The sequence below is a fragment of the Glycine soja genome, chromosome 10, assembly GCF_004193775.1.
Source record: "Glycine soja cultivar W05 chromosome 10, ASM419377v2, whole genome shotgun sequence".
NCBI lineage: Eukaryota > Viridiplantae > Streptophyta > Magnoliopsida > Fabales > Fabaceae > Glycine > Glycine soja.
In genome coordinates, this window is record NC_041011.1 from 13,238,522 (window position 1) to 13,251,565 (window position 13,044).

The 13,044-nt window shown below is 31.4% G+C and overlaps 1 protein-coding gene across 2 annotated transcripts; it reads right to left on the reverse strand.

Moving 5' to 3' along the window:
* Positions 1-738: 738 nt before the first annotated feature.
* Positions 739-5,861, reverse strand: LOC114372664 (OTU domain-containing protein At3g57810-like). 2 transcript variants are annotated; one of them, XM_028330345.1, is made up of 7 exons: positions 5,705-5,858; positions 4,251-4,424; positions 3,127-3,723; positions 2,843-2,964; positions 2,522-2,562; positions 1,560-1,658; positions 739-1,463 (listed from the first exon to the last, which is right to left on the reverse strand). In XM_028330345.1, exons 3-7 carry the CDS (start codon positions 3,710-3,712, stop codon positions 1,292-1,294), a joined length of 1,020 nt encoding a protein of 339 aa, XP_028186146.1. In that variant the 5' UTR covers positions 3,713-3,723; positions 4,251-4,424; positions 5,705-5,858; the 3' UTR covers positions 739-1,291. The 2 variants fall into 2 exon arrangements, with proteins under 2 accessions (XP_028186146.1, XP_028186145.1); XM_028330344.1 differs by lacking the exon at positions 4,251-4,424 and having other exon boundaries at positions 5,705-5,861.
* Between the last annotated feature and the right edge of the window lie 7,183 nt (positions 5,862-13,044).

Below are 13,044 nucleotides of genomic sequence, written 5' to 3' on the forward strand. Positions count from 1 at the left end.
ATGAAAAAAAACATAAAAAATGTTTGTTACATTAAAAATATTATTATTATTATTAATTTTAAGGTAATTAAAATGTAATGAAAAATCAAATAGTATTAATCAATTAAAACATTTGGAAACTAAAAAAAATTTGACAAAAAATCCTATAAACATTTTATTAAAGGTTTAATTATGTTTTTTTTCCCTAGAATTTAGAGTGAATTCAATTTTAGTCCTAAGTTTTTTTAAAAAAATCATTTTAGTCGCTCAAATTTTAAAAATATGCTTTTAGTCCTGAACACAAAATTTGAGGGACTACAATAATTTTCTTCAAAACCATTTTAAGTCCCTAATTAGTAAATTTAAAGGACTAAATCATTTTTATAAAAAAATTGAGAGACTAAAATATTTTTCTAAAAACAAATTGAGGAACTAAAACCAAATTCACCACAAATTTCAAAGATCAGGAAGCATAATTAAGCCGTTATTACATTATTAAATTTTGAAATGACTATTTTTATTTTCATCTAATCCTTTCTATTGCCAAGCCTAAATTACTGGTGAGAAATTTGAATAATTAACACGTTATAGTAAATTCAAACTACCATTTCATTCCATAACCAATGTTAACAAATTGATAAGTTTTAATTAGCTTAAGTTCAGTTAGCTACAATATATTTTTGCTTTGATACCCATCCTTGTTACTAACAGAAAAATGTGAGACACTTGACTACAACATATTCAAATGGTGAGACCCTGTGAGGCTAATGAGGGAGATGAAAGTATTTAAGAGATGAAAAAGTGAATAGGGCAAACAAAGAAGTTTGGTTAAGTAAAACCTAAAACACTAGTAATTCCCTAAACACAACTTACCCCCCATGTACTTGATATTAATGAACTCTCAATAATTATCCAACTTTCAGCTTTGTCAGCCATTACATATATTTTCTCAATGGAAGCAGTACAGTACCAAGATCCATGCACCCCTCCATAGTGGTGGACTCAGAGACAGAAGGGTATACCATTATTTCTACCTTTCACAGAAAGGGCTTACAGAAGTTAGTGGATAGTTTGAACCTTTAAGGTCCACCTGAAGTCAAAGGCTCTCTTTCTTCAGACCAACATAAACAACCGTGTGCATGGCACAGCAATAAAGTGAATATCACTGTTCACTGAGGCCTTGGACCAAACGTCCTCCAAGACATAAAAGGCATAAGGTTTTCAGGAAACTTGACCTATAGATGACATTATGAATGTTACTGAAGGGAACCAATACAAGCTTTAATCTCTTCCACATTTTAAATATGAAATGCTACAGTCTTGGCTTAGGACCCTTCCTTCTAGGAATCTCTAATGCATCATAATGACCAAAGCCATGGTAGAGAACTCTAATTGGGTTTTCTTTGCCGTACTCTTGACCATACTCAGCAATTGATATCAAACCACCAGCATCTTTATCATACATGTATACTGTGATAGGCATCCTGCAGAAGATTAACATCAAATGTGTATAGTACACAACTGCATAAAAGAAGGGTGAATTTACTCACCAAAAGGAAGAGAGACAGACAGACACTTACTGCAAAACATGTGATGCAATGAACAATTCGGGTTCACCTCCCCACACATGAGGCTTCCTTATTTGTGAAACATATGTATCAAAATCACCTTCAACAAACCTGAAGATACCATGATACAACCATGTTCATTAGTAAATAATCATTTATCATTTTCATCATTATACATAAAGATAAAAAAGAACATAATTGTTCTATAGACATGAAAGGCCAAACTTGGCTATATTGCGATTTAAGTTTTAATACAGAAAGTGGTATATGGATTACACTAGTAGAAGTACAAAAATAAATAAATAAAAGTGATGTTTGAGATCAACTTAAAATGACAATTTTCTCCTACTGTTTTTAAGATGTCCCACAACAGTAAGGAATATAGGCAAACTACTTCTTATAACACTTGGGCAACCCTCTCCCCATAAGTTAGCTTTTGGAATTGAGTTAAGTTTGGTTCATTTCTAATAGTATCAAGGCCAATCAATTTTATGTTGGGCTACCTACAAATATCCAGTCCTACAAACTGTACACTCCAAATGTCTAGTCATCGGTGTGGTAACTATTAAGATGTCCCACATTGGTTGGAGATATGGCCAAGCTATTCTTCATAAGGGTTGGGCAATTCTTCCCCCTTGAGCTAACCTTCAGAGATGAGTTACACCTGGTTCATTTCTAATATTTAATAAAAATAACATTTGAATTTTAAGAAAAGAAAATTTGGACACCAAGTAGGAAATCTGTTTGTACCAAAGCATGAGGAGTTGAGGACAAATCATGAAATCTGAAAATGAACTCTTGCTGTTTTATTTAAAGTAGGAACAGTAATATTGTGATGTCTCAAACATTCTATTATATTTTTAGCTGTATTTGTGTTATGAGTGGAAAAACAGATTGAAAGAACTGTATTAAAAAATTGTCAACCAAGCAATGTAATCACCAGAATGCTACAGGTATCCAATAAGGTAACTCACCATTCGGTCTCTTCCTTTCTTTTGATAAACTCATCAGCAACCTGACAAATAGAACACTCAAAAATCAAGAACATGAGCCAAGGTAAAGTAGTCACAAGATGACTTCAAATAGCTTTATTGGCAAGTTACTATAAGAATAATTTGAAATGGTTAAAGCAATCAGGAAACAATATAAACTTGGCAATCACTTTGAATTGTTGTTAATACTATGCCTTCAATTCTTCCATCAAGTGATTTTCCAATTAGTTTTGTTTCAAGGCTGTCAGGAGGAAAGGGTTTTTAAACTTGTTAGCATGATGCATAGAGATACATAAAACATACTCTGGCTCGTAAATCATCTGCCAGCTCTCTCTGAATGCTTTCATTAGGAGGGGGCTTTCCAGACCTCAAACAGGCCCCACGAGCAACAGAGCGGAACAAGCATCTTCCATCCCCTGGTATTCCTGCTCAGCACAAGTTTAGTAAACAATCCAGTGATTATATACAAATGACTAGGTTCTTATCTACACCAATTTGCACATTATTAATAAATAAGTAAGCATGTGAATAGACTATGTGTGTGTATGTATTTAGACTCTAGAGTCTTAGCAGAATGTGCAGCTCACCAATTACAGAATAGTCAGTATAAACTTTCTTCCCATGCAAGACTTTAACATTTGACTCATACTCGTTGCAGTCATCTTTCCTATTTTCATTTTCAGAATGTGACTCAGCATGAGCAGGTTCAGAACTTAAATTACATACAAGTAATCCAAAAATTAAGCCAACTGAAGCACATCCCCGCGGCCAACTTACTGATCCCAAATTACACTTAACTTTGCGCATCATATTTTGTTTAGGTACCAAAAGCCTCATATTTATAGTTTGGCATGCCAATGAAATTTCATGATACCTCTTCCGAGGTACTACAGAACTAAAGAATCGAGGATTGCCCCTTTGCTTGGAGCAGCATGATCCAAGGAAACCTCCTCTAATTGTTTGGCCCATAACAGTGGAGCAAGACAATTTTGTGCAAACAGAAAGACCAACATGACTTATCTCTGACTTCCCAGGAGACAAACTGGAAGAAATTGAAGTCGATATTCCTTGGGACCAAAGGCCATGAATGTTACTGCTCATCAGCAGCGGAGTACGACCTTTCAGGACAACAGCATTTATTGAGGACTGACTAGTAGAAAAGCAAATACTCATGTTTACATTGCCTGAATCAAAGCCAAGCATATTCATCAGAAACTATCCAAAGTAACATTCCTATGAATAAACATATTAGCATTAATATCCCCACACACCAATATTATATGCCAGATGATAGCTTAATTCTTGAGAGAACCAGTTCACTGGATTTGGAAGTCCTTGACATGTTAATCAAGTTCATAAAATTCATATCACTTGGAAATTAATATAAAATTGCATAAATATTGTTTTAAACTGGTATACAATATTAAAAACACCATGAATGTCAACTGTTTAAATTGTGGTTAGTAACGTATTCATCTGAAGTTCAAAATGCCAGATCAACTAAGGATATTATATAAGATAAAATTTATATGAGCAATGACCATATATGTATTTTTTTGGCCATTGTCCATGTATGTATTCAAAAGAGTCATTCTAGGGCGCTCATATCTGTCTTTTCCATTGATTTCCAGTATTATCTGGTGTTAAAAATTTGATTTCAATATCATTACACAGCAATTATTCTATTTGACAAGATTAAAGGATTACTTACATTGTTTTAAGTTCTTGGGTGGGTGTTATGGACTCATGGCATTGGCAAGCATGAGATTTCATAAAAATAAAGGGCCAATCTGGACATCTGGAAGGCTCAAAATGTTTAAAATTTATGATGTTTCTCAGACCAGGAACAGAAGGGAATAGCCTGCCTAACTCCCATGATACATTTCTAAATTTAAAAGGAAAAAAGTACAGCAGATTAGAAGTGAGAAACTGTGAATTCCAGTATTTTCCTCCCTTAGCATTTACCTCAATCCATATCATGCCACAAAACACCATCTACATAAAATATTAAGCATCAACTACCAAGGAAATAATATCCTGTGAAAACTGAAAAGCAAGACTAAGGATGCATTTGGGTAAACTGTTTAATTAAGTACTTATTCAATGAGGTCTTATCACATAAGAGCTTGTCATAAATTGGAACATGAAACTTATCAGGATAAGCTAAAAACAACATATTTCGATGTGCTTCTCCAAGAAGCTTTGAAATATGGAGAAGCATATTGAAATAAGGTAGAAAGAGCTTATAGATGTCATAAGCTATATTCTTAAGTCTAGATAAGATCTGTAGAAACTCTTCCAAACTCCTCCTAAATAAGCACTAAATCACAAATGAAGACAGGAACCAACCATGTTATTCCCATCTTTGAATGCATCTTAGACTTGTCATATTGTCATCCTTTTGTCAATGGGTTAGATGCAATCTACACAATTAAGTTAAGAATCTGTTCAAATCCTGCGGTGCTTCTTTTCTCCTATTTATCAGCCGTGACTCTCTATTATCTTCAGAAACCTCATATTGAACATAATAGAATGCTTCCTCAAAAAGGCTCCACTTAACAATTACATACAAATTTTTAAACTAAATATACAATCAATCCATACTCTATTTTTACCAACAACATTCAAAGTGAAGACACTTCAATACTTCGTTGTGAGACAGTAAAGGTGCCTGAAAATACTTTATATGAGAAGTTCTCATTATTCAAGCTTGTTCCAAGTTGGTAAATAAATGCCTGAAACTTTGAAAATTTACAAAGGCAGGTTGCTTTAGGATCCAACTTGTTGTAAACTCTTGACAAAATTCACAAAATTTAACATTTTGCCTTTTAAGTTATTCGCAAGGATTTTCCCTATTTATTCCAATCCAATTTGAACCCATTTCAGTTTTATTTTTTTTTATAAAATTGAACCCATATCAATTAGTATCATCAACAATCCAATGTACGACAATGACACCAATTTTAATAATAAAAAACCCACAGATTAAAACATGTCATGATTTAATATTGTGTTTTTCATATCATGGGTCTGTCAGGAATTAAGGAACTAGAATACAATATTTAAAATAAGAATTCAAATTCCCAATAACAAATACAATATAAAAAGGTGAATGGGGGGTAAAAGGCAATGGAGAGAAGAACCCAAGTGATGAGAGAAACAAACCTGTTGAAGGAGGCGAAAATGAAGAGTGGGAAAATGGGTTTGGGGCTCTAAAGGGTATTGTTGATGTGAAAAGCTTCAATCTGGAATTGAAGAAAAGAATAATAATAATAGTTGGAATATGAATGGGGGAAGCAAGATTTTCAAATGATGTTTCAGAAAACTCAGTGCTGCTCTTCTCTGCAATATCTAGCTCCTTCTGGATTGGGTAATACGGGCCAAGCCCAATCCTACAGGTCGGATTTAACCCACTGGGGTTGGGCTCGAATTTTATTACGAGCCTTATTCCCAAGGGTAACAACTATTCTCATTACCTAAATTGTTATTGGCACTACCATCTATAGCAATTTAACCATTCTACCCTTTTCCCTTTTTCCTACGCCCCCAACCCTTCTCCCTTCCTCTCTCATTTCTCCATCACTTCTCAACCTCTTCTCTTCTCTCTCATCTCCCTCAGGCCATCCAATGTGGTAATTTTTTTTACACAACAGAATTATGTTTCTATTGTGTTAAAAATACAATAGAAACATAATTTCATATTTTTTAATTGTCTAGAACATAACAAGATTATTATTCCATTGTTATTTCTTTTTTCAAAACAATTTACAAAATTAAAACATGTTTTTGTTGTGTAGGTATACAATGAAAACGTGTTTTTGTTGTGTAAAGTGCATCAAAGAAAATATAACAATAGAATCATGTTTTCGTTGCAATGGAATCATGGCAAAAAAAAGCATTATGAAAATATGCTTTTGTTGTGTAACTACCAATGTACAACGAAAATGTGTTTTCGTTGTGTATTTTTTCACTCCCTCCTAGTTGTTGCACACGTTGCCATTGTGCAATTGTTCAGGGGAAAAAATGTGTTAAGTGTTTTTAGAACGAAAAAAATATTTTTAGTTCTTATACTTTTTTTAGGCTAAAATATAATAATAGTCTCTTATCTTATTTTTTGGTTCTAAATTGGTCTTCTAACTCTTAAAAGTTCTAAAATGTCCTCCTTACTTATTTAATTCATGACAAGTTAGTCTTTTTGAAAAATTGATCATTTTTAATTTTTAAACTTGATTTTGAATCTTTTTTCAATGGATTCAAGACGTGAAACTTGTTTCATTAAATTTACTTTAAATAAAATTATAGGAATCAACTAATGTTCAAAACAAAAAAAAAAGACCATAAATGTAGTGAAAATCACGTGAAAAAATAGTCTCATGAATAATAAGAAAAAAAATGTGATATTAGTTTTTTAGATTTTTGGTTGATAATAAGACTCATTTTTTTTCATGCATTTTTCACCTTGTTTATGTTTCTTTTTTGTCTTAACATTAGTTGATTTTCATATTTTTCATGTAGATGAATCTAATAAGATAAATTTCACATCTTGAACCAATAAAAAAAATTTCAAAATCGTGTTCAAAAATCGAAAACAATCAAGTTTTTTTGAAGGACTAACTTGTCATGAATTAAATAAGTAAGGAAACCATTTTAGAACTTTTTAAAGTTAGGGAGCCAATTTAGAACCAAAAAATAAGTTAATGCACCATTTGTATATTTAAGCCTTTTTTTTTTATCAAATGTGGTCAAGGTTCTTGTACTTTCTGGTTGATGTATTTATCATTAAACTTTAAGTGCGTGTTTGGATATGCAATGGTAGAATTAACTTTAGATTAACATGATTTATAGAATTGCTAATGATTAAAATTGATTTAAAAGTGGCTTGAATTTTTGTATAGCAGGTAATAAAAAATGATTTGTTAAGAAAAAAAGTGTTTATACTTTGAATTGAAATTAATTTTCAGAGTATAACTATCAAAATGAATTTTAATGTCCATGTATACTTATTTTTTTTTTTTTATAGTTAGTTATTTCAATATGAGAAGGAATCAAATTACACTAGTGTAACTTAAATAACTATTACATCATTCAATCATTTTTAATTGGATAATATTTTCTTAAAATCCACCATTAGATTGATAGTTACTTTCACGTAGATCATATATACAAACTTTCATATTAATCCAAAATTATTTACTACCTCATTCATATAGATTAAAATCGACGTAATATAAATTTTTTAAAATACACTAAAATATAAATCATTTGATTACTTACTTATCAATATTCAATTTTGATAAAATTGACACAAACAATCTTAGTAACATATAAATACAATACAACGGTTGGATCGATAAAAAATATATTTTATATCAAGTTATTAAATGGGTGTAACAATTGTTTATGTTACACTTGTGTAATTTGATCATTCATCTCTCTCTCTCTCTCTCTCTCTCTCTCTCTCTCTCTCTCTCTCTCTCTCTCTATATATATATATATATATATATATATATATATATATATATATATATATATATATATATATATATAAACATTAACTTTATAAATAAAACCTATAACCTTATAAAAACATTTAAATTGGATGAAATATATCATTAAATTAGCATAAAGGCATCTAAATTTTAAAAGTGCAAATCCATCCTTCATCTTGCAAAGCATCATTCATTGTCTTTGGTTCTATCTTAGAAATGAGTGTAGTGTAACATGGAATGATAATCAGGTTTTGTCTTTGTCAAAAGCACCACCAAGTATCTTTGTCAGTTTTTTCCATAAAGTTCTATTTCCTCCTCTTTTGGTTCATCTAGGGGAGCATTGGACTCATACACTGTTGGATCATTATTGGGCTCATCTTTGTTTGATGTATTTTTCGTATCTTCCAGTCTGATATCTACAAATGATTCATCCAGATCTGAACTAATAATTCCTTATTAGGCTTACTGTCATTAAACCTCACATGGATAGTTTCTTCAACTAGTAAGGTTCTAGAGTTGTAAACTCTGTAAGCCTTGGAAGTTTCAGAATAACCAAGCAATATTCCATTATCACACTTAGAATGAAACATTGACATCCAAATGGGTGAAACTATGATATGTTAGGCTTTCGTTCATTCCACAATTCATAAGGGGTCTTATTCAAAATAGGTCTTATGTAAATTTTGTTTTGCAAATGACAAACAGTATTCACTGCTTCAGCCTAGAAATACATAGGAGTAGAGTTATCATTAAATGTGGTTCTTTCCATTTCTTGCAATGACATATTCTTCCTCTCAACTACACCATTTTGTTGTGGTATTCTTGGTGTTGAAAGATTGTGAAGAATTTCATTCTCTTCACAGAATCTTTGAAAACTTTCATTTTCAAACTCTCTTCCATGGTCATTTCTAATTGAAGTAATGCATACTTTTTTTTTTTCATTTTGAATTCTTTTACAAAAGTTATAAAAGATCTTGAAAGACTCAGCCTTGCTTATGGAAACCTACCTAAGGAGCTTCACTTAAAAGAGAATGTTGAGGTTTAAAGATCTATATTTTGAAATTTTCTTAGAAACCATGAGCGGAAAGCAAACCTCATCCCATGTACCATGCATTACACACGAATCCCTAAAGGATTGGAACGTACCTTTTGTGGCGTGCTTTCAAAGAATGAGTGGCTCTTGAAAGTACGACACTACAACACCTCTACTTAGTCCATGCGAGAAAGGATCTGAGCGAGGTCTCGGTGCTAGTTAATAGTAGACACGTAGGGTGTGACACACTTTTCTCTCTTAGTAGTGAATAATAAATTCTTATGTAATGCGTCAGTTTGACCTCTCTCATATATATATATATATATATATATATATATATAGGAGAGTGATTTTTAGGGGTGTTCACAGTGTCCATGACCCAACCCGATCAAATTATATTAGGTTGGATTTTTAAAGTGTTCGGGTCAAATCCGACCCAACCCAATTAAGACCCGATTATATACAGGTTAGGTAACAAGTTTTATGTTTTTTAACTCAACCCATACCATATAATTAAATTTATAATTATATATAATTTAATTATCAAATACAAAGCACATTAATTTTTAGCTCACTTAATTTATTATATTATTAAATTAAACCACCTATGATTTTGTTCTTTTTTTAAGTTGTTAAATATAAATACAATACTTCATTTCTATCTAAAATAAAAACATCATATTAGCATTGAAATCATTAATTTTACTAGTCAAATATTGTTACAATTTGGTTACTTTTGAGTGCATTTAGTCATTATATACTTACAAAGTTTTAGTCAAAAACAAATTATTGTTCTAAAAAAATTATATTTTTAAAATATTTAGACTCGATAAATCCAACCCATTTATGAGTGGGTTCGTTTAGGTCAGGTTTGAAAAAAAATTACATAGACCGACACAACTCAACCTGCAAAAATTTGATCGGATTAGGTAACGGGTTTAGCCAAACCGACCCAACCCGACCTGTGAATACACTTGGTGATTTTATCGAAATTGCAATAAAATCTTATCTTTATCAAATCTTATTGGATATAGATCATTATCTTATCAAATATTATTTGATTTCATCAAATCTTATTTGATTTCATCAAATCTTATTTGATTTAAATCTATAGATAATTATCTTATAAGATATATATAAATAATTAATTAAATCATATCTAATTGATTATCTCACCAGATTGAATCTTATTTAGTTAAATATATTGTTAATTAACTAAATCTTATTTTATTAATTAACTATGAACTAAATTAAATCGCATTTAATTTATTCATATACTCCAGTTGATTACTCTATGCATGTGACCCTATAGGCTCCCACTTGACTAACAATAATGTTATATATTTATCTTGTAATATTATAGACAATGATTAACATCTACCAATTGATCATTGCCACCTAGTCCATGAGAAAAATCAGTGATTTGATTTCAACCTTACTGCAACCATTTTCATTGTGTAGCCTTTGTCCCTTCGTCCAAATGTCTTAATCAAACACGAGGTATATGAGTGTCATTCTTGTTAAGTCTGATCATTGATTTCTTGATACTCGAGTGGACACATAAAGACAAACAGATCCAATTTTCATATTGGCCCATGTCCGCGTAGCCACTCATACAGTGCATCTTACTCTATCAAGAAACCCATAGACATAATTCCTACTATGTAGGAGGGACGAATCCTATCTACATCATTCACATCCCTCAACATGATTCATTGCAAACCCAAGTACTACCTTTATGATCACCCTGTTATGAATGATGTTTGATAACATTAAAACCAACAACTCCTACATGTAAGAATCGTAGTGACTTCAAGTTGAATGACTACTATCATCTTATGATTGTCATGAGAAGCACTGATGACACATACATAAATACTATGAAGTCTTCTCATAGTAGGTCTATCTAGTATAAATATCACTCTCAATATTCATACTTGTGTGCCAGCTTAATATCCCATATCCTTGACCTGCAAGATATGGTCATCATGCTACTCACACAATAGTCTTAATGCATCAATGTCGTCCTAGTTGACAATGATACTTCAACTAGATATGCCTTAAGAATCATGTTCTATTATTCAATGAATCTCACATTATCGAATAGCCCACATATTCAAAGGACGTTATTATATTATAGCAACACATAACATAACAACTAAAATGCCTCATATATATATATATATATATATATATATATATATATATATATATATATATATATATATATATATCAAAGTCGTAATATCAATATAGCCTAAAATGGATTGGCCACTAGGACTAACTCCAACAGAGAATAAATTAGACGTTTTGTATTTGAGCTTTTGTTGGACCTTGTCATTTGTATTAAGCTTAAGCCTTTTTCATTAGTTTGTTTGACTTTTAATATTTTTAGCTTATCTTTTGGTCTTTAGTAATGAGCCTTGGTAGCCTTTAGGTCTGTAGTATAATAAGGCAAATGTTGACCTTATAATTAGTTTTGACTCATTTAGGAATGAAACTTTGAAGCTTTGAGAGAAACTCTCTCTAGGTTTTTGGAGCCTGATTCTTATTTGAGTTTCTTAATTCAAAGTGGCTAATCTTCTTCAACTTATCAATCCTTAGGGATTATGGTGTTGTTCTATCATTTCTCACCATAATCCACTTTTTCCTTTTGATTTTTATATTTTTCTTGAAAAATTACATAAAGAATTCAAGTGTGAGGTGTTGAAATTTGATCCACATTAGGGGGATTTTATCACTTATGGACTAAGAACATGACCATGTTCATCTAATATAATCATCCACTATGACTAACCTGTATTTTTTGCCATTGATAGAAGTTGTTCTTGTTGGACCAAACAAATCAATGTGTAACAACTCAAGTGGTCTAGAAGTGATAACAATGTTTCTACTTTGAAAATTTTGTTTCACTTGTTTCTCTTTCTGACATGTTTCACAAAGCAAATCATTTTGATATAACATGTTTGGAAGACCTATTACAAGGTTATGTTTTTTCAGCTTTGAGATTAATCTCATGCTTGCATGTCCAAGTTTTTTTATGCCATATCCTATGATTATCTTTGATAGACACTATACACGATACAAGGTTATGTAGAACTTGAAGGCTTTATAGCTTTGTAAAAGCTTGTGTTTTGAGAATGAGTATTATGTAATTTGCAATAAGCTCCTTGGTATGAACACTACTCTATATTAGGATGTGTGCTTGAAAGCTTTACAATGCTTGAATGTGTGTGAATCATACATCCTAGGCTAGAATATGCATTCCAACTTACTCAACTAAATTTCATAATACTAATTCATGGTTAATGTTAGTAAGGATTGAAATCATTCTCTTCACAAAACCTCTAAAAACTTTTGTTTTCAAACCCTCCCCCATTGTCACTTTTGATTGAAGTAATGCATACTTTTTTTTTTTTCATTTTAAACTCTTTTGTAGAAGTTATAAAAGACCTTGAAAGACTCATCCTTGTGGATTAGGAACATAACCCATGCCCATCTAGTATAGTCATCCACTATGATGAGTCCATATCTCTAACCATTTACCGAGGCAATTTTAGTTGGACCAAACAAATCAATGTGTAACAACTCAAGTGATCTTGACGTGGAAATAATGTTTTTGCTTTGAAAAGAATTTTTTACTTGTTTCCCTCTCTGACAAGCCTCACAAAGCAAATCATCTTTGTATGACATACTTGGAAGACCTCTTATAAGGTTATGTTTTTGTAGCTTTGAGATCAACCTCAAGCTTGCATGACCAATTTTTGTGCTATACTAAATGATTGTCTTTGATTGAGACCAGGAAAGTTACATTATGATCTATCAACTTACCCAACTTAATCTTATAAAGATTTCCTTTCCTTTTTGTAGTGAAAAGTAAAGATCCATCAAAGTTTTTCAATATACACTCACCCTTATTGAAAGGGACATCATATCCACTATCTCACAATTGACTTATGCTCAACAAATTCTGTTCAAACCTT